This window comes from Macaca mulatta, chromosome 14 (genome assembly GCF_049350105.2).
Source record: "Macaca mulatta isolate MMU2019108-1 chromosome 14, T2T-MMU8v2.0, whole genome shotgun sequence".
In the NCBI taxonomy this organism is placed as follows: Eukaryota; Metazoa; Chordata; class Mammalia; order Primates; family Cercopithecidae; genus Macaca; species Macaca mulatta.
The window spans coordinates 16,953,250-16,975,653 of NC_133419.1; the positions used below are offsets into that span (position 1 = coordinate 16,953,250).

General features: G+C 37.3%; 2 protein-coding genes across 2 annotated transcripts; both read left to right on the top strand.

Annotated features, from left to right (window-relative positions):
- The first annotated feature begins 2,635 nt into the window (after positions 1-2,635).
- On the top strand, positions 2,636-3,565 carry LOC707814 (olfactory receptor 5W2). Its single transcript, XM_015114443.3, has one exon. It carries the CDS (start codon positions 2,636-2,638, stop codon positions 3,563-3,565), a length of 930 nt encoding a protein of 309 aa, XP_014969929.3.
- Positions 3,566-10,502: 6,937 nt separating this feature from the next.
- On the top strand, positions 10,503-11,441 carry LOC106993260 (olfactory receptor 5W2-like). The gene has a single exon (XM_015114444.3). It carries the CDS (start codon positions 10,503-10,505, stop codon positions 11,439-11,441), a length of 939 nt encoding a protein of 312 aa, XP_014969930.2.
- The last annotated feature ends 10,963 nt before the right edge of the window (positions 11,442-22,404 follow it).

Here is a 22,404-nt window from a genome sequence, read left to right on the forward strand (position 1 = left end):
AAACACATTGAGAGCAGGTGCTTGGAGAAAGAAAATATCATGACTATGAGACTCCAGAAGTTTACTCTTTACTTCTGAATTTCACTTTTGGTATCTATATAATGAAGTTGTTAGAGATGGAAACATAAGATAATATTTGAAATGTATGATAACATATATGGAGATATAGTAATTAATATAAGGAAAACACATGGGATGTGATACACAGTCCATTGTAGAATGTATTTAAATTCATATCTTTTCCTCCACAAGCCCAGAGCTGAATGAAGAGGTGCTTTAAAAGCACGTTTTTAGAAGAGAGAATAGAGACAATTTTATGGCCAGAACAATGTGGCTGCAGGATTTAGCTCTCTGTCCCATGAAGTTAAAGGCTAAAATGTTAGACTAAAGTAGTGAGGGAAAGGAGAGCAATACATAGTAGCCGTAGGGGAGTGAATAGGGTAGACACAAAATTAACACTTTGAGTAACTTCCAAGTATCAAAGGACTGCCATGAATAATAGTACATAAAAGTTATTGTGAAAATAAATAGAACTTAGCTTTTGTCTTAAAAAGCGTGACCTCAACACACTTTTTCTTCTGAAGAATCATCTTTGTACATATCAACTATATTAGGAGAAACAGACCTGAAAGGTTGTTTATGTTTTTTCTTGGTTGAACATTACCAGCCTAACAACTGGAAAATATTTAACATCACACAATCATATTTAAAAGCACACGTTACTCACACAAATCTCTGTACTAGGAATTGTGGGAATGTAGAGAGACACTTAGGCCAACAGACAAATAAAATATAAATTAAGAAAAAGTGTGTTCAAGGTGACGGATGATGTACATTCATAAAATAATTGAAATGAGGGTAGTTGTCAATGTAGTTGGGAAAAAGTAATTAGATAATTATTAATTAAAAAGCAGCATGTTAGATTATCATATTTCTAAATGGGAAGTGAAGGAGACTTTGAGAAGTGAAAGAAACAGGATGAACAATGAAAAGGATACACAAACCATTAAGTCGAAAATCTATTCAAGTTTCATTGGATGTCTTATTTCATGATAACCATGAAGCATACTGTTAAACGAATTCTGATGAATTTCTAACACTGGTCAATTTGGTGATAAGGTTGAACAATTAAAAATGGAGCCTTTGCTAAACTAGTTGCAGCATTCACTGGGGAAAATACCGAAGCAAGAATCTAATTAATCATGTTTAAATAACATAAAGGAGTGAAGGCAGAGACTTGAGAGATTTAAGTCCCAACAGTCACCAGGTAATAATAAAATGTGATCTGCCTGTTGTTCACATACCAGAGGTAAAGACAAAGACTTGCTCATCTCAGGTAGGTTTCTGAATGATCAATTTAAAGGACAGAGGAAAAAATTTGGAAAAATGAGAAATCATTTATTAACGAATTTACAAATGGATGATTTTATAGGTGCTTACCTCAGTTAAAGCACCTCTGGAAACTAATGGCCAAACTGATATTTTCTTATTGGATCTGTGTGAATTTGACTGACCTTACTTGTCATTTGTAAGAGGATAATATAGATTTCACCCATTTACATTTTAATCAACATTCATAAGTAAATCATTACTTTAAAAATCACCATACATGTGATGTTACTGTAGGCGTAAATTTAAGATTGGTTCTAGATTTACTCAAATAATAATAGAGGTAACACATTACAGATACTAATTTATGAAAATTCAAGTTATTATGGTATTTAAGTCTAGAAGAAATAACAATCAGACCCACTCTACATTTCAATTTTCATGTAACAGACACACACAGGCGCGCGCACACACACACACACACACACACAAGAATGAATGCACATATAACACAAGCAACAGAAGCCTATATATTTCAGAAACATTTATTGTCCCTCTTCACATTTTGATTTTAATAAAAAAGTCAATTACAAGCAAATGTAAGTAGTCCGTTGTTCACACTTCTTTTACCACTCATATTTGGCTTTTATCCTTTGGAACCAGGTAAGTCATCCAAATGGATTACAAATGCTGTGACAAACCAGTGATGATGAGTAACAGTTAAATCAAACATTTTTCCTTTCCAGTGAACACTAAAGACACCACATCAAAAACAGTGCCATAATAATTTTCTCTTATTAACTTACACATAATATCACTGTCAGTGATAGAAAAAAAGTATATATTTCTTGAATAATGCAATAAATGTGATCCTTTTTTTGTCAAATAGATGAGATGTTTAGCACTGTATGTTATGGTCCTTGTTACTCTAACTTTGGTGTTTCTTTCACTTCCTTTTGGATCTGTCCTGATCTTTCAGTTTAATCAAATTGACTGCCTTAGATTGTACAATAGAAGCAAAGATAAATGATGTATTTCAGAAATTGCATATAAATTTAGATTCAAAGTTGATCAACTTCCTTTGGTAGACACTTTTAGTTTTTTTGTTTTGTTTTGTTTTAATACAGTAATGCCTCTTTGAAAGGGACACTTACCTAGGATACTTTTTGAGGGTAAAAAAGATAATTTACATAAACAAATCTTGTTCTGCTTTACAGATAATTTTTTTGATATCTTGGAAAGTCGAGCCCTAATCTGTCATCCTCATAATGATTTCTGTAGCAGTTTGAAACAAGAACAAGGAAGAATGGACTGGGAAAATTGCTCCTCATTAACTGATTTTTTTCTCCTGGGAATTACCAATAACCCAGAGATGAAAGTGACCCTATTTACTGTATTCTTGGCTGTTTATATCATTAATTTATCAGCAAATCTTGGAATGATAGTTTTAATCAGAATGGATTACCAACTTCACACACCAATGTACTTCTTCCTCAGTCATCTGTCTTTCTGTGATCTCTGCTATTCTACTGCAATTGGGCCCAAGATGCTGGTAGATCTACTTTCCAAGAACAAGTCAATTCCCTTCTATGGCTGTGCTCTGCAATTCTTGGTCTTCTGTATCTTTGCAGATTCTGAGTGTCTACTGCTGGCAGTGATGGCCTTTGATCGGTACAAGGCCATCAGCAATCCCCTGCACTATACAGTCAGCATGTCTAGCAGAGTGTGCTATCTACTATTGACTGGGGTTTATCTGGTGGGAATAGCAGATGCTTTGATACATACGACATTGGCATTCCGCCTATGCTTCTGTGGGTCTAATGAGATTAATCATTTCTTCTGTGATATCCCTCCTCTCTTATTACTCTCTTGCTCAGATACACAGGTCAATGAGTTAGTGTTATTCACTGTCTTTGGTTTTATTGAACTGAGTACCATTTCAGGAGCTCTCATTTCTTATTATATCATCCTATCAGTCTTGGAGATCCACTCTGCTGAGGGGAGGTTCAAAGCTTTCTCTACATGCACTTCCCACTTATTTGCAGTTGCAATTTTCCAGGGAACTCTGCTCTTTATGTATTTCCAGCCAAGTTCTTCCTATTCTCTAGATCAAGATAAAATGACCTCATTGTTTTATACCCTTGTGGTTCCCACGTTGAACCCCCTGATTTATAGCCTGCGGAACAAGGATGTGAAAGAGGCCCTGAAAAAACTGAAAAATAAAATTTTATTTTAAGGAAATACTAAAAATACATGTTTATACACACAAAAATGCATATTCATATTGGTGTTTTCTTCAAATTATATATTATAATATAAAGTTGTCTCATACTCTAATTTAATATAATACATATTTTACTAAGCCACAATCTAGCAATTCTTTGGAATTTTCTAAATATGCTATATTTTTTTATGTGTTTTCAATTTAGGTAAGGTAATCTCTATATTTGAAAAAGTTCCAGTCTTTGAGTTTAGTGGGGCAAATTTTTATTTGTTTAATATATATTTCAGGCAGTAAATTTTCTTTTTTTCTTTTTTTTTTCTTTGAGATAGAGTCTCACCCTGTCGCCCAGGCTGAAGTGCAGTGGTGCAATCTCGGCTCACTGCAACCTCCGCCTCCCTGGTTCAAGTGATTCTTGTGCCTCAGCCTCCTGAGTGGCTGGGATTACAGGTGCCTGCCTCCCGGCCTGGCTAATTTTTCTATTTTCAGTAGAGATGGGGTTTCACCATTTTGACCAGTCTGGTCTCAAAATCTTGACCTCAGGTGATCTACCCATCTTGGTCCCACAAAGTGCTGGGATTGTAGGAGTGACAGGCAGAATTCTTCTAAGAGTTAATGAGTGTTTAGTAGATGCCTTTCACACTGCTATGTACTTTGCATTTCACGCTGAATCCACTACTTTCTGTACTAGTGAGTCATAAAATGTAGTGAAAACTGGAAACATTAATTAAACTAACAAATAATTCATAATAAACTATAAAATGACATGAAGTCAAAAGGCACAGCACTCTAAGCATGAACAAAATGTCTAACTAGAATGTAGAGAAGAAAAGATTATTTGAAATGGGGACATTTGGTTTTAGATCTAAAAATGAGTAGAGATACAATGGGTATGTGGAGAGAAGAAAGGATTCTAGATGGAGAGCCTGAAAATTAGACATCCTGAGGTGGACAGGGCAATGCCTTTTTAGAGTAAAGGAAGTCCAACATGTAATAATTGAAGGATAAAGTGATACGTCCAGTAAAATCTAGTTAAGCTGATATTCTTAATTCATTCATTTCCACTCTACTTCTCTTCCCTTCTTCCTATTTCTAGCCCTGTTTAAATGTCCCTCTTGTGGTTCATAAATAATACTCTCTCAAAGGTACTATTCTATCTATCAGTCTGTTAATTGAACGAACGCCTCCAGTATGAGACTGCGAGCATTCTTTGCTCAAAGACTGCATATGTTATGCCTGTCATCCCAACCAAAGCATCTGCATGGTTTCTGGGTCACCAAATGGGAAAATAAATCAGTAATAAAAATCAATACACGGTATAACATTTTTGAATGTTTGTGAGGTATCAAAATCTAGTTAACTGAGGGTAGAATGTGTGCTTTGAATAAATATTTTACAGGTTTTAAAAAACTTTTAAGTTCAGGGGTACAAGTGCAGGTTTGTTACATAGGTAAACTTGTGTCATGGGGGTGTGCTGTACAGACTATTTCCTAACCCAGGAATGTGGCCACATATTTGCAAAATCATACAAAACCCAGGTAAAAAGCTTAGTACCCATTAGTTATTTTTTCCTAATCCTCTCCTGTCTCCCACCCTCCACCCTTCAAAAGGCCCCAGTGTGTGTAGTCCTCCTCTATGTGTCCATATTTTCTTATCACTAAGCTCTAAGTAAATGAAATGGTTATGGATACTAAGGTGATAAGTCTACAAAACATGCATATTAATTACATAGGAAGTTACAGGCATTCATGTGGGTGCTTTCTTCATCTTCACCTACCTTCATTCAGCTCTGTTCCAATGTGTAATGCTAAAACCCTACGAGAAACTTGTTGAGAAAACATTGCTAAGGCCACATGTTTGCAAAACCATACAAAACTCAATGACACTTTTATTTAGCCTTTATGATTGTGTAATGTCAAAGACATTGAATGTCTTAGGTTTTCTTGCTGTCCTTGTAAAACATGTCCTTCTGTGAAAAAATACCAGAATGTAAGTAAAGCCCAAAAGGCACCTCTGCTTTGCAAGGTTTCATTTGTGGGACACGGTGACAGGTTATGGATAAGTATGGTGATGGAAAAAAAAAAAAAAACTACGTGGAATATTTCATTTTGGAAAACAGGTTTGGAGGGTTTCCACTTGTGACATGTTTTCTCAATTTACTCATATTCTTCTGTTAATCTGTTTTATGAGCATCAGGAGGGTAGAAAATACCCTTTGAAATATTATTAAGTCCAAACAGATTGGAAGGTCAGTGAATTGCTGCATAGATATAAATATGCCATCTCCCTTCCATATAACATATGACAGTTATGTCATGAAAAGGTTGATTTGATCTGCCTATTGGCTACTTTAATCATATATAATGAGTGTTGTCTAAAGAGAAGGAAATTTCAACCCCAACAAAGGCAGGATATTAAGCTCAATAAATGTATGTCTAGAAATGGAAGAAACTAAATTAATTGTAACCTTTATTTCTCTGAATGTGTACAATTAAAGGTTGAGAAATCACTTATTAGAAATATTGCTTAGAATATTCATGACTTGAATAAAGATTTGGGCCAGATAGCCTGATCTAACCCTTCCATCTTGGGGCTCTACAGAAATATGTAAAACATTTATCACAAGGCTTTGATCCTTTCTAGCCTGTCCACCTCAATTTTCACCATTTCTTTCTACTCTCTATCTCTCTAAATCACTCTAAATCAGTCACCAATGACTGATGAAAAATAGTAATGTCCAAATTTGATATTACCAATGGCTTTGTGTAGTGGGTTAAGATGGTAGGAATGTTTCTGTATCATGAATCTTTTCCTTCAGCCTTGGCATTGAAATACCTAAACATAGTAATGACGTACGATGGTAGGTTTGGATATACATGTAATACAATGAACAGACAGATACCTAATGGTGATCAGTTGTATAACTACACTTGTTAAAATAGAGCAGTAATAACGCTCAATGAGGCAGAATGTGGGAGGTCCTGTGTTGAAACCAGAGGCAGTGACTTTTAACCTTTTAACTTTCCTGAGTATCTCTCTCTAGAAACATGTTATGAACTAGGCACCCAATGCAACTTTAAATTACCATGGTATTTAACAAGACTCTTCTTCTCTAGAAATGAGTCCCGTCTCATCACCCCCCATAATAAAAAGCCTCATGCTAGTTTATTTATAAGACACTTTTCAGTTGTCACATTTTTTTCTATATATCTATGAGTCTACTGACATGTAAACCTATTCCCACTATTGGATACACAGTATTTTAAAACAAATACAAAAATGATGAGTGTCTTCATTTTTTTTTTTTAGATGAAGATGAAGTCTCACTGTCTCCTAGGCTGGAGGGCAGTGGTGCAATCTTGCTTGTTTCCAGCAATTTTGCAATGCAATGACCTACCACATCACTTTCTATTGGCACCAATATTAATAATGACCAAGTGCCTAGTTGATATAAACAAGATAAATTACTCCCCATATAGCAAAACTTATTTCTTCCTTCTATCTTCAGTCACTGCTGGGATCCTCCTGCCCTGCTTGAGAAGTGACATGAGTGATCTTTGAGCGTCTATGGGACCTTAATTTTGTGAATTTTCAGATATCACTTTAACATAAACACATTACAATATTCTGTAAGAGTATTTAAGAAAATTATCTTTTAAGACAGATCTGTTTTATCGCACGTTACTAAAAAATCTATTATGTGCAATTTCTATGGATACAATCAAACAATGTCTATAAAACTGTAATTTTACTTAACAGCTCTGGGTATCAGGTGCTACATCATATAATGAGATTGTATGAGACAACTCAGGACATACGTGACAATATATGAAACATACGATAATATGTGATGATAATTAGATAATTATAAAACACTTGACTTGGCAAGGTGGCAAAAATTGACTTTAAGATCAAATCTTTTATATTTACAGGCCATTTTTAAAAACATATTTCAGTGTAATGCTGGGATATGATAAATTATGTATGCATAATTTTAGTCATAGCAGACTTCTTGTGATATGAAGAATTGTATATAAATGAAATGGCCATTAATAGAGGATTGATCAAATAAATTAATGTACATAAATAGAAGTGAATGCATTGTCCTCTAATCATATTGCTTATTTATATATAAAATGTGTTATTCTAACATCATTTTTGTTTAAAAAGCAGAAATCCAATACCATAGACAACAGAACCTGCTTATCCTTATGCAATGTGATTATGCCTACTTTTGCTTTTTTTACTAATATCTTTATTTTTCAGTGTATTGCAGGAGTGTTGTTTGTACATTTGTGTGTTTGAGGGGGGTATTTGTTTTTTATAATGTGCAATTAAAAGAAAATACCTGTGTAGAGATTAATGAACTTGAAATGATCAATACTGGTTGACTAGAGTCATTTCACTATTGCTTTTTAAATATAATATTGAGCATAAGCTACATAGAAACAAAAGGAATACTTTAAATGGTCTGTATTTTTTTTCTCAATCATTACCCAACCTACATAAAAGACCAATTGTTAAACCACATTTTTTTTTTTCTTGAGATGGAATCTCGCTCTGTCACCCAGGCTGGAGTGCAGTGGCACAATCTCAGCTCACTGCAAGCTCTGCCTCCCGGGTTTACGCCATTCTCCTGCCTCAGCCTCCCAAGTAGCTGGGACTACAGGCGCCCCACCATGCCCAGCTAATTTTTTGTATTTTTAGTAGAGATGGGGTTTCACCGTGTTAGCCAGGAGAGTCTTGATCTCCTGACCTCGTGATCCGCCCACCTCGGCCTCCCAAAGTGCTGGGATAACAGGTGTGAGTCACTGCCCCTAGCCAAACCACATTCTATTTGTCACTTATTCCTGTGAGAGGAAGTGTCCAATACCCAAGAGTCATACACAGAGCTACGTATACAGTCCAGGTAGGTCAGGAGACAATACTGAACCCTTGTGCAGAGGGGGCTGCCTCCAGTAAAGAAATCAGAGCTTACGGATCAGGTACTAATTTTTTTGTTATTTTTCTGGTTTACTTTTATATTTCTTTAGTTCTTTCATTATTTTCCAATAAAAGTATCATATAAAACTAAATGAGACTGTAAAACAATGTGAATACTTATTTTAATCACTTTAAGTATTATTTCAAATATATATATACACACACACACACACAGCTGGCAAGGAATGGGATAAAATGCTAGCGTTGGCTACAGAGATGTTCAGACATTATTAGCATTTCAGTATCTTATCTGTACATTTATATATATTTAAATGTTATATTGTAAAGAAAATCATTATTTTTAAAGATGTGTCTACAAGGGCAGCTTTTTAAATAAATTTAGACTGAAATATTAGAGACCTGCATGTTGATCACTAGACCATTATTCAGATGTCATCCTTTTTCTGTTTTTTATCTACCTCCAAGTCTACTTTTATTCTATCTCACCGAACAGAGGGAGACATGTATGATATTATACAAGATATAATTTGTTTAGGTGAAATGTTACAATGGGATCAATCATTAAATTGGCCCCCCAAAGACAGCTAATTATTTTTAACTGAAGTCTAGCAGGTTTCAGAGGTATAGAAGAGAGGAGTCAAAGAAAACAAACAAAAATTTGTTACAACTTCTTGGTAATTGGGATGGGGAACATAGTTTAGAAATGAATTTGTCTGAGGTTAGGAAACTGCGGACATATCAATATTCTTGCACATCTAATCTATTGGTGAATGGATAATGTGGATTCTACTTGATCAGGGAAGAGGGACCCATATGGTAAACCATAGTCTCTTTCTTTTTTTCTTTTTTCTTTTTCTTTTTTGAGACGGCGTCTCGCTCTGTCGTCCAGGCTGAAGTGCAGTGGCCGGATCTCAGCTCACTGCAAGCTCGGCCTCCCGGGTTTACGCCATTCTCCTGCCTCAGCCTCCCGAGTAGCTGAGACTACAGGCGCCCGCCACCTCGCCCGGCTAGTTTTTTATATTTTTTAGTAGAGACGGGGTTTCACTGTGTTAGCAAAGATGGTCTCGATCTCCTGACCTCGTGATCCGCCCATCTTGGCCTCCCAAAGTGCTGGGATTACAGGCTTGAGCCACCGCGCCCAGCCCATAGTCTCTTTCTTACACCTCTGCTCATCAGTGCCACAGCAGGGCTGCAGTTAGTTTCAAAGTGTTCTTTATAATCTCCTCTGAGCAACAGCAGCTTTCAGAGGAGAACATAGTTAGCTCTGGCATATTCCTGTCTGTCAACTCTAGCTTACTGATCATGGAGACCCTTCTACTCACTTCTCATGCAACCATCACCCTTTCTACTCCAGTGGTTTGTGAACTACAGACTGTCTCCATCCCAGTGACAATAGGATGCAGGTTTGGTTATTAACGCTGGGTAGGACCTGGGGGGTTATTGGGAAAGTGGAGGAATGTTATATGTAAGAACCTGTCATTGCTCTGCCTGCTCCACATTTTTGGATGATGAGAGAAACATACGGGATACACTCATTACCTGCACCTATCACTTAACTTTGCTTGTCTGCTATAAGATATCACAACATTTCTACAAAACTAACAGCAAAGGCAACAACAATAATCTTGTCATTAGATGTGGGTTATCTGGTCGAACTAATTACAGGAACTCTCACCTTGAACTCTGAGGACATCAATTTCCTAGTCTGTAAAAGAGAAGTAGCAAAAATCACCATAAATAAATAACACATAGGTTTTCATGAAATTAACATGATTTAATTTAAATGAAAGTGTACTACAGCCTCTGTACAGTGCCATACAAATGTATGAGATATTACTGTGATCATTTTGTTGGTTTTCACTAAATTGGATATTTTCTAGTAGATTGTTTATATCTTTATTTTTAATCACTGAAAAAAGACCATCAGTTTGACTATTAATATAGTAAGATAACGTTAACCCTTCACTTCCGTTTTCTTCTTTCAAACCAGGGATTTCCAGCTCTGAATGATGACCCTTAAGAACTGCACTGTGTTTACTGACTTTGTATTCTTAGGACTTTCAGGTACACAGGGTATGCAGCAGGGGCTCTTCGTGCTTTTCTTCCTAATTTATGGCATAACTGTGATTGCCAATCTAGGGATGATCTTTTTGATCAAGATGGATCTCAGACTTCACACACCCATGTACTATTTCCTGAGCAATTTGTCATTCTGTGATGTCTGCTACTCTTCCACTGTCTCTCCCAAGATGCTGGCTGATTTCTTATCGGACCAAAAGTGGATTCCATATAATTTGTGTGCCGTTCAAATGTATTTTTTTGGAGTCTTTGCAGATGTAGAATGTCTCATGTTGGCTGTCATGGCCTATGATCGTTATGTTGCCATCTGCAATCCACTTCTTTATACGATCACTATGTCCAGGAGTATCCGCACCCAGCTAGTGGCTCTTGCCTATGTTGTAGGTTTGGTGGATTCTGCAATCCACACCTGCTGTACATTCAGATTGTCATTCTGCAATTCTAATGTTATCAATCACTTTTTCTGTGACATCCCACCCTTGCTAGCCCTCTCCTACTCGGACACATTCATTAATGAGATAGTGATGTTCACATTCATTGGCTGTATTGTGGGGTGCAGCATTGTCACTGTCTTCCTCTCCTACAGCTACATCATAATTAGCATCCTTAAAATGAGCTCACCTGAGGGCAGACAGAAAGCCTTTTCTACCTGCACCTCCCACTTGATGGCTGTGGCTGTATTTCATGGCACACTCCTGTTCATGTATTTCCGACCCAGTTCAAGTTACTCAATGGAAACAGACAAAATGGCGTCTGTTTTCTACACAGTTGTCATACCTATGTTAAATCCTCTGATCTACAGCTTAAGGAATAGGGATGTGAAAGGTGCTCTGAAAAAAGCAATGAACACTAAATTATGTTCTGTATGAAACTGTAATTTCCATTAAAAAATAATAAGTTCATGTATTAAAGTTCATGTATTTTGGCATAGGTTTCTGTAGTCTCACCCAAGCAGCCTTCAAGGTATTTTAAATTTCTTACCATTGTGCTTAAATTGTGTGTAGAGGGGGCGGGAATTATTGGTCTTAGTCTTCCTTCTAAACCAATGAGGAGTAGAAATAGACTCCTTTTGTTGTTTTGCAGAGAAGGTCCTTTCGTATTTCCCCACTCTGTTCGTGACTATGCCCCAGTGAACTGTTGTGGGTTATAGTGAACCCGCTTCCCTCACCAATTCAACAAACCCTCCCTACATTTCCAATTCCATAAAAAATGTGCTGAATAAATACAGTGGCTCATTCAAAGGGACTTTTAGAGAATCAAACTTAGTCTGGTTTGTGTCCTTCCTAGGTACAAGTATCACCCTGTAAATGTCTAGCATATACTTATAAGTAAATAAGTAGTAAACAAATAAATAAAAATAAATAAGAAATCTCTCACCCTAGACATGAAATTCCATGAAGGTAATGTCCTTTCCTATCTTGTTCACCATGATTTCTACTTTGTTATTTTTAATGTTCGACTGCAGGATCCCATTTATAAACAGCTATTCAATAAACAATGTTCCTCACAAAATTTATGGAAAAAGGAGACTTTGTAAATTTACCAGAAAAAGAAGTCACTTTCATTTCATTCTAGTATATTCACCTTGGATGAAATCCATCTATACCTCTTGTCTTTTGGCCTAGGTTTGAAATAAGTTGTCAGAAACAGAGATCATCTGATGTACTGAACAGTTTTTCTCAGATACTGTGTTCCTCATTATACCAGCAGACATCCCCAGGATCATCAAGCCCAGATTTTTATTACACCTCATAGTCTCAGCACCAGGTTCTGGACTTCCCTCCTGCCCTTACTCTGGGGAACAGACATGCTACTTTTGACAACCTACAGGACTGCACAACTGAAGTGATAGATCTGGACCTTCTCCAAAGGTCACTGGAAAAGCAGCCTCAATCTCCCTGGATGAGTTTATAGCATTATACTATGTTAATGGTACTATGTTTCGTGGAAATGTATACGTGCACATGTTTTAACTCACATGAGCCATGTGAGTTAAAATTTCAAAACTGAAATGCCCAATTGATATAGGTTAAGTTGTAAAGTACGTCCAATGGAAAAAACCCACAAATGACAAGTCATATTTACATTAGTATATCATTTATAATAACTTACATTGCTTCTTTGCATATTTATGAAATAAACTAGAATCCTATTCTAAACAAAATATTAATAGTGGTAATCTCTAAGTGATTGGCTATTAGGTAATCCTACAATATGTTTCAATAATGTAATTAATGGCATATATTGGTCTCACTGAAATCATTTAGAAATTAACCAAGTTATGAAAAACAACACGATTTTTGATTCTAATGATTATTTGTTTTATTTTAAATTTTGTCGTGAAGGAAACACAAAGGCACACATCTCTGGTGCTAGGAGGACAAGGTAATGAATTATACAGGGTTTCATTTAGGCCTTCTTCCATATTGCATACATCATTTTAGTTATAAATTGCCCTGAGTGTTACATGCTTCAAAGCATCATAAGAGTGAAAGAATTAATTAAAAACATAAAACTTTTAGCAGAATATTTGTTTTGCATTACTAATTGAACAGAATTTTAAAACAAAAATATTTTACTGTCTCTGAAATGTTTCCTTTCCTCTGTAATTTTGAATAGCATATTGATTGATCATAGAATATATCACTTATCAGGACCTTTTCATCACTTTGCAAACAAAACTCAATGTACTTTTTAAAAAATGTATTAATTATATTCATATCTATGAAAAACTAAACACACTTGGGTCAGGCATGGTGATCCATGGTGGCCCCCAGCGCTTTGGGAGGCTGAGGCAGGCAGATCCCTTGAGCTCAGGAGTTTGAAACTAGCCTGCGTAAAATAGTGAGAGCCTGTCTCCACAAATACAAAAAAAAAATTAGGCAACTAATGACTGAAGCAAGTGATTTGGTATCTATTAGCTATGGTCATTCCTAGCATTACTTTTGAATAATTAAAATAGCTTATTCTTAAGATGTGACTGTCATAACTGTTTATGATAATAAATTAATTGATATATTAACATGCCCTCCAAACAGAACTTCTAGAAAAAGATAAGAGAATGAATTCAGGCCATTGAAAATTCCTCCTCAGTACTAATAGAATGAATTTAAAATATTGAAAGTTAGCACATTTAATCGACAGTGCCACACAAGAAAAATAGTTGAGCCGGGTACAGTGGCTCATGCCTATAATCCCAGCACTTTGGGAGGCCGAGGCAGGCAGATCACTTGAGCTTGGGAGTTCAAGACCAGCCTGGGCAACATAGCAAAACCCCATCTCTACAAAAAAAATAAATAAAAAATTATCTGGGTGTGGTGGTGTGTGCCTGTGGCCCCCGCTACTCAGGAGGCTGAGGTGGGATGATTGCTTGAGCCTGGGAGGTCAAGGCTGCAGTGAGCTGAGATTGCATCACTGCATTACAGCTTGGGTGACACAGTGAGTACCTGTCTCAAAACAAAACAAAAACACCTAAAATACTCATTTTATATAAAATGGGCTTCGCTGTCCATTTTTCACATATATATGCAAGACAAAAGGATACTCCTTATTTTTTTACCTTTTCCATTAAAGACGCCAATTTAATTGTCTTCATGCATTACCAAGACTGTATGTAGTCTTGGTTTGATTTGTTGTTTGTTTTTATTGATTATTTTATTTCATTTTAAAAATTGATAAATATAGGAGAAAATTTAAGATAAGAATTTGTACTTCAAGTGTGACTGACAAGGGTTCACATCTGTATGTGAACTATCAGTCACTCTCAGTTACATGTTAGCTGTGTGACCTTAGTTTACTTAACATTGTTAGGTCTCAGTTTCCTCATTTCTTTAACATGTGTTTAATATGGGCATTATAAGATTAAAGCTACAAATCTTTGTCTCTAAGTATAAATGTAGATTATATTATGTCAGCGTTTATGTGTGTTATATGTTATATATGTTATATATAACACATATGTTATATGTTATGTTATAATAACATGTGTTATATGTTATATATTCATATATGTTGTATGTTATATATACACATATATACACACACATATAAACTTCCTTGATTAATCTCAGGGATTAGATATATATCAAGGATATTTATCTGTCTATCTATCTATCTGTCTATCTCCCTAACGTTGGTCAAGGGAGTTTCTAAGAACATACTGGGCCTGCTCTCAGGTACTAACCTCCTAGTACTGAAAGAAAGGATGGAATTGTTCAAGCATCTTGTTATGAAACAGTCTGCAGGCACCATCTTCTTCTGTCCGCTTTACAGCCTGCTCACCCAGTTGGTCACACTACAGTTACCAATCCTAGCGTCGGGTCATATTTCTAGCTGGCTGCCAGCTACCTTAGGGCTTCTTTCTTCCGATCCTGGCTAGAGCTGAGTAGAGGTTTCTTCATGGCTACCCGTGCCGGCTGCACCATTCCCATGTTTAGGTCAGAAGACTGAAACTATACTATTGATTTAAGTCCCAGACCCCACAATCCCAAGAAGTCAGTTTAGATAATTAATCTCAGAGTACCTCATTTTGTGTTATGCTGTGAAATTTTATCCAAAGGGCTGTGGCTGACATGCCACGTGTAGATACAAAGGAATCAGTATCTATTCATTGTGATGAACCCATGCACTTAAAACATTTCCTATTCAGTGTTTAGGATGAAGCACATGGTTCTTATTAATTTCAGGATGCTATTCCAGTCTTCACGATTGAAAGCGCACATTGGCCAGAGTTCTACCTCACCAGTGTTCTGTATAAACAAATCCCTTCTTGTTTTAAAAATCCATCCCGCTGCAGCGCATGAAACTCTGTTCTAGATTTACAACCCAGCAAACACTTTCACTGTCAGAGGCTTTCCTCTCTAGTTTATCCCTCTATCCCACTGTTCATCCTAACCGTTGAGTTTAACACTGTTTTCACACTTTCCAGCCATAACTTCCATCTAGATTATACCCCAGTAGTCAACTAACTTCTCTCCCACCATCTGTAGGCTCTGGCTCTCATCCCTAGCTCTGAGAGAATAGCTTACCTCAGAAATTTTAGCTATTTGCTTGCCAATCAAGAGATTTCAGACTCAACATATTCTAGAGAAAAACTTTCATGAACCAAGTTTTAATTTATTCAATGTTCAAAAACTGTCTTTTAAAAAACCATCACACTTAAAAATATCTTGTGATAATCACAGCACCACTCCAGAGGATGAACTAAAAATATTGCAAGAAACATAAATGGTTTCTTCACATTGAAGGCATGTGATCTAAACTTAAAAAAAATCAATATTACACATATTTATTTCATAAAAATTCACTCAATCTACAGTGGGGAAGAAACTATGATAAAGAGGCAAGGTATCAAATAATGAATGAGAATTAATGAATAATTTTGGTAGAGGGATAGAACACAGGCACGAAAACTACACAGTAAGATAGAAAATAATGAGTCTTAAAAAGAGAAGCATATCAAATGTCCTAGTGAGAATTAGAATACAAATTCTCATCTGAAATTGAAGAGAGATTAAGAAAACAAAATTGCCTATGGATTAATATATAAGGAAGGCTTTTTAGATTGAGGAGGATTTAAACAGCTAAGATACAGTGTACCTATATTTACATGAAAATCAAAATTAACTGATAAACAGTCCCAGTGAACTTCATTTATTTTCTGTCATGGGAAAATAATTATACTATGCCAATTGTTTATTCATTATTGGGAATAATTGAGATAAAAGTATAGCCGGTCTTTTTCCTTAGTTCAGCTGAGAGCTTATCACACAACCATGAAAAATTAGGCTTGCAGGCGATTTGAAGGGTGAGAATAATAGAATTTATTGGGCAAAAAGGAAAAAAGGCGGAATAGGGACTCTCTGTAAAGCCAGAGTTCCTGCTGGTCTAGGCTTCCCCCCTCACAGTTTGAATTCCAGGTTCCACCCAGAAAGAGGAGGGGTCAGGCGCCTCCACACTGCAAATGGCATGGACATCTGTGGTTCCACCTCATTGTGCATTCCTCCCAGTACATAGGCCCATTGGAATTTTGCCAGGGACCCCCTCCCACCTGGTTGTCTCATTCCTCCCTCTAAGAAAGTACATCTAACTGCCCTTAGAATGAGGATAAGGATAAGGATGAAGACTGATGTTTACTGCTTCCTGCTGACAGGGGGCGGTGTTCTGTGGAAACAGTAGTCAGAGTTTCCTCAGAGGCCTATTTGAGGGTTTCCAGCATGAGGGGCCATTGTCAGAGGTTTTGGTTGCATAACCGTTCGGACTTTGATGACCCGAAGGCAAGAAGAGACAAACCAAGTTAATAGAAAACATGTATCAAAACAAAACAAGGGGGAGGTAAGGACAGTTCAAAAATCCCGAGGCCTTTTACTAGTTTGGGTAAGTAGAGGGAGGCCAAAAGCCCAATCGGTTATAAATAAATAAATAAATGAATAAATAAATAAGTAAAACTTCACCCTTTTGCTGACATGTTGGGCTTCTGGGTTCCCTTCCCCTGAGCCCAGTCCTAAGCCAACCAGTCTGAAGTTTGAGAAGTTAATTCTTTCCAGTTTGGAGGATGCATCTGAGGGGAGTATCCCACAGTATGGAGACACAATTACCTATCTGTGAAGAGAGAACCAAGGAGGAGAAAGAAAAAAAGAAGGCATTTTGGGCAATTTTTTTTTTCAAAGGAGTCCCATGGGTTCAGGATGCATTCGAAAAGAGTCCAGACTCAAGATGAATGCTACCAATCTAGAAAGAGGGGAGTAGGCATCCCTGGTGCCTTTCTATCCCTAGCAGATACTCAGGGTATGTGAGGGAGAGAGGGAAGAGTCTCCTCTTTCTCTCTTCCGTCCTTTCATCCCTAAGTCCTGGCGACCTTGGCAGGTGCCGCCATAGGTGTTAAAGTGCTTGCACCCATGAAGCAGGGGGACTACAGTGTGGGAACTATCCACTGTATCCACATACATCCTATCTCTCCTGCTTTCAGTAGCCTTGGAGTTCCCTAGACCTCATTTATGCCCTGGATACCAATGTGTCCTTTATCCCTGAAATGGGAAGCTTGGCTTAATTGGCAGGAATTTGTTATTGTCTGGCTCTGGATCCCTTAGATCCAGTTTTCCTTCCTAGGGCTTTGACCCAAAGCTTGGAATTGAGTTTGGGACAAAGATGTGTCTCAGCGGGGTTGCATGAACTCCTTATCATATGCCAAATGCTAAGGTCAAACTGTGGGACTGAGCCCTCTTCCAACAAGGGAGAGAAAAGGATGCCTTGTGACACACCCAATTAACTGGTGGCTAAAGTTATGCTTGCTAGGGTTTGGGGGCATGGTGCTTGGTTTTGCTTAGCTCCCTTGGTCTTACTTTCCCAAAAGAAAACCTCCAAGTGATGAGCGTCTCATTTATTCCCATCACCTGGCAGGATTTGTAGGATACTTGTTCAGAATTAGAATGTTGATTCATATTTTTACATTACCCAAGTCTTTTATTCTTTCTGGCAATCGGAGATTGCTGGTTGGTTCACAGGAAAAAGCAGGATTTGTCTGAAATGTAGCCAAAAACTTAAAAACAACTAATAAGTTTGGAATTTAAAGACAAATGTATGATAAGTTTTGGAACATAGTTTCTCTCTCTATACAGTCCTCCTTTTTTGTTAAAAACACAAATTACAGTAATACTGAGTTGTTTGCAAAATAGACTTTAGTCTTGTACTTGGTCTGATAATTTGCATAAAGCACAGCAAGAATGATTATTTCTACATAGTCCTTTTGGATTGGCTGTGATGAACTCTGTTCCACAAGGAATCTCAGGTAAGACCTTTTAAAGCCAAGCTCAGCCATGAGTTTGTATCCTCAAATACTTGTGAGTTGGGTGATCCTCTTCTCTTAAAGTTCCAAGAAAAAATTATAGCTCCTAGGCTTGTTAGAAAGTTACATTCTCTACTGACCATAGGTCAGGGACACTGTACAGGGACTGTGTAAATGGGGGCATGGGGTCAGTCTCAAATGAGGCTTTTACCAGCTCTGCAAGTCAAGATTGACTCCTTAAACGGAAGCATACCCTTCCAGTGAAAGCCTTGGTAAAATAACCAGTTTCTCCAACTGTGTCCTCTTTCCAAAGAAAAATGGATTATTATTGCACTGATGTAACTATATTGCCGTAAATTAAGAATACTCACAGATAGTTTCCAAATTCTAGAGAAACCAGGTAGAGAGAAACAAACATGCTCCAAATCTTGATCACAGGATATATATATACACACACCTTACTCAGTTATTAAAAGTCATAAGTACTTCAAAATAAGTTTCCTTGATTCTGAAAAACAAAACATGAATCAGCAATGTTCCAAGCAAAAATTAAAAGATTGTTTCAGTTTTCTGAGTTCAGTCCATTTAGTTAACTCTTGTTTTGCTTGATATTCACGAACATTTCAGCTCTTCATGAACCCTGTACATTTTCTATTAATCCAATATCACAATCTCCACAGTTATCAGAAACTTATATTTGAAAGCATGAGAACTTGTCAGAGTTCTACAACTTATTATAAACCATCTTTTAAAAAGGATTAAAATAAGACAACAATAGTCTGTGAATAAAAAAATGTCCAGAGTAGTTACAGTTAGAAACATGATTGACAAAGAAGTTTGGTTATACCTCTGGTTTACAATAACTTAGCAACCTTAATTATGATTGACAGCATATACTCAGGCATTAGAATTTTGGAAATCTCATACAATTTTGGAACATATATTGGCATTATTCACAAAAATAAAACCTAAAGGAGACTGAACATCATTTTGACAATCCCATGTACCTAAACATGTGAAATAACCCTGTTTACCTCTCTTTTCTGAACACTCCAGGGGACCTCTGAAGTATCTGAAAAACCAAGTGTCAGGAAAGACAATTTTGAAACCGAAGTTTGATTTTGGGAAGGCTGTTACACATTTGAGGTTTAAAACACTTGATGTTATGAAATAGAATTCCAGATTACCATACATTATTTATTTTGCCAAAATGATGACTCAGAACTTTTAAAGAAGCAAAAACCTTTCATACACCTTTACGAATTTTGCTAAAGAGTAGTTAGTGCCTTAGGAATACCTTGTTGTGCTTTTATTTCAATACTTAATTTACAGAAAAACCATGTAGTACCCTTTTGAATTTAGTTAAGATGTTCACACAGAGAACCTTAAGAATATCTTCTTGCCTTAAGAATACCTTGTTGTGATTTTATTTCAATGCTTAATTTACAGAAAAACCATGTAATGCCCTTTTGAATTTAGGTTGATATGTTCACACAGAGAACCTCCTCTGCAAGGTTAATTTCCATAATCCTTCCACCACTTGTTTGAACCTTCAGCTTTATCTTACCCAATTTAAAGCAATCCTTTAACCCTAGACAAAAATTTACATTTCCATGCTTTTTATAACCTTTTACTAAAAAACACATTTTACCATTCTTACACACCTTGTATGTAAATTTATTTCCCATAGTCTCAATGACATGTTATAATGGTAACTCCTAGCAATTTTTAATTTTAATGTAAAACCTGGTAAGTTGTTTTAATTGTGTGCTAAGGGCAGTCAAGTTTTGATTCCCAGCATTATTAAGGGCTTGGTTAGTTCCATCTGTCCCCAGACCTTACCAATGTGCAGCTGGCAAGTTCAATAGCTCTCAAAACCCCAAAAGCAGTTTATAACCTCAAAACACTTATCAAAGCTTGCATCTGACCTGCATATTTTAGCCCACCTGTTTATATTTTAATGACACCTGCATTTTACCAATAATCTTTAAGGCTGTTTTTATTTCTCAAAGATTAAAGTCACATGAACTGAAAGGTACCACAGCTTTTATCTTCCCTTTAAAAAATACTAGATCCAAGTACGTGTCTTCTTTTAGGCCAAATTAATTAGAGCTCTTTTTACAGACATCATAACACAACACAAACACAGACAGGCAGAAGAAAACCAGTCCCCACAAGATCCTTTTTCACAACCAAACCTTACAGAGAATAAACACAGGGATCCTTATCATTCCTAGCCTAGCAAAACGTCTTCTAAAAGAAAAAAGAAAAAGAAAATTTCAAAGTTAACTGCTAATGGGTGGATAAAAATGCCCGGGTAAAAAACCTCTTATTCTCTTGCCAGATGTTCCTTCACCAGGCAGAGAAGCTTAAGCTTAATTGCTGTCCAGTGGAATTGAACCCCAGTGCGTAGGGGAAACAGCAGTGCAGGGCCCTTGGCCCATGCATCCCAGCCCCCAGCAGGGAGGGGAGAGCAGGGAGTGGAGAGCGGGGAGGGGAGAGCGGGGAGGAAAGCAGGGAGCCACCGTTGCAGGTCCTCCAGAAAAAGGAAGGAAAAGGACCTGGAGCCTGGAGGTCAAATTTCCTGACCCCCAGGAGCGATGCGGGTGGCGGCACAGTTTCCCCTTCTTTCAGAAGTCCAAGGAAAAGCCTTAGAAAGGACGGTGAGAGGTTTGAGTCTCCATTTCACTCACTGCTTATCAAGCCCCCACGATGTGCACCAAGAATATTGCGGGACTTTTTCCTTAGTTCAGCTAACAGCTGGGTCCTTATGACACGGCCACGAAAAATTAGGCTTGCAGATTATTTGAAGGGTGCTCATAATGGGATTTACTGTGCAAAAAGGGGAAAAAGAGGGAACAGGGACTCTATGCAAGGCTAGAGTTCATGCTAGTGCAGGCTTTCCGCTTCACAGATTAAATTCCAGATTCCACCCAGGAAGAGGAGGGGCCAGGCTCCTCCCCACCGCAAACACCTTGAACTTCTGTGGCTCTAGCTCAGTGCACACTTCTCCCTGTACCTAGGCCCATTAGAGTTTTGGCAGGGAGCTCTTCCCACATGGCTGTCTCAAAAGCTTGTGGTGGAAAGAGAAAGGGAGTAAGAATATGAGGTATAGGAAATTAAGTGTAAGGTAAATCTTCCACTGAAACAAATATTTGAAATTTCGGCTTTAAAATAATAGACGTAATATAAGTGATATGAGAGGGCCTCTAAGGTTAGGCTTTTGCCCTATTCCGTGGTTGAGGATTCATTACCCACAGATATGGAAAACATTCATATTAAACTGACTTTTCCAACCGTTAGAACCAAGTCAAAGAGGAGGAGGTATTGTTGAAATGGTGTCAGGCCCAGGTTCATCTTAAGAAAGCAATTTTCGGCCAATCACTTTTCTAAAAGCATTTTTGACATCTTTGTTCCTTAGACTGTAAATTAGAGGGTTCAACATAGGTATAATCAAAGTATAGAACACAGAGGTCACTTTGTCAATATCCAGTGAATGGCCAGTGCTGGGGCGCAAATAAATGAAGATCAAGGTACCATGATAAATAGTGACCACAGTCAGGTGGGAAGCACAAGTGGAGAACCCTTTTCTTCTTCCCTCCACAGAACCTGTTCTAAGAATAGCTGCCATAATGAAGACATAAGAAAGGAGAACTGTTAGAAGACAGATTGCTTCCACAAAACTGGCAAAGACCACCAGAATTATGTCATGCATGTAAGTGTCAGTGCAGGACAGAGAGAAGAGTGGGGAGATATCACAGAAGAAATGGTTAATGTCTCTGGAGCAGAATGACAGATGGAAAGTGTTCGTGGTATGAATAATCGAGCTCATAGTGCCCCCCAAAAATGCCCCAATTGCAAGCTGGCAACAAACCTTCTTGGACATAATCACCGTATAGAGCAGTGGGTTGCAGATTGCTATGTACCGGTCATAAGCCATGGCAGCCAAGAGGAAAGATTCTGTGTCAACCAAAGAGCAGAAAAAATATAACTGTGCAACACAGCCATTGTAAGAAATGGCCTTCTTTTCAGAAACCAAGTTCACAAGT

Bases quoted from the DNA above. Each gene is read 5' to 3' on its own strand.
- LOC707814 (XM_015114443.3), top strand. From the start codon at position 2,636: ATGGACTGGGAAAATTGCTCCTCATTAACTGATTTTTTTCTCCTGGGA.
- LOC106993260 (XM_015114444.3), top strand. From the start codon at position 10,503: ATGACCCTTAAGAACTGCACTGTGTTTACTGACTTTGTATTCTTAGGA.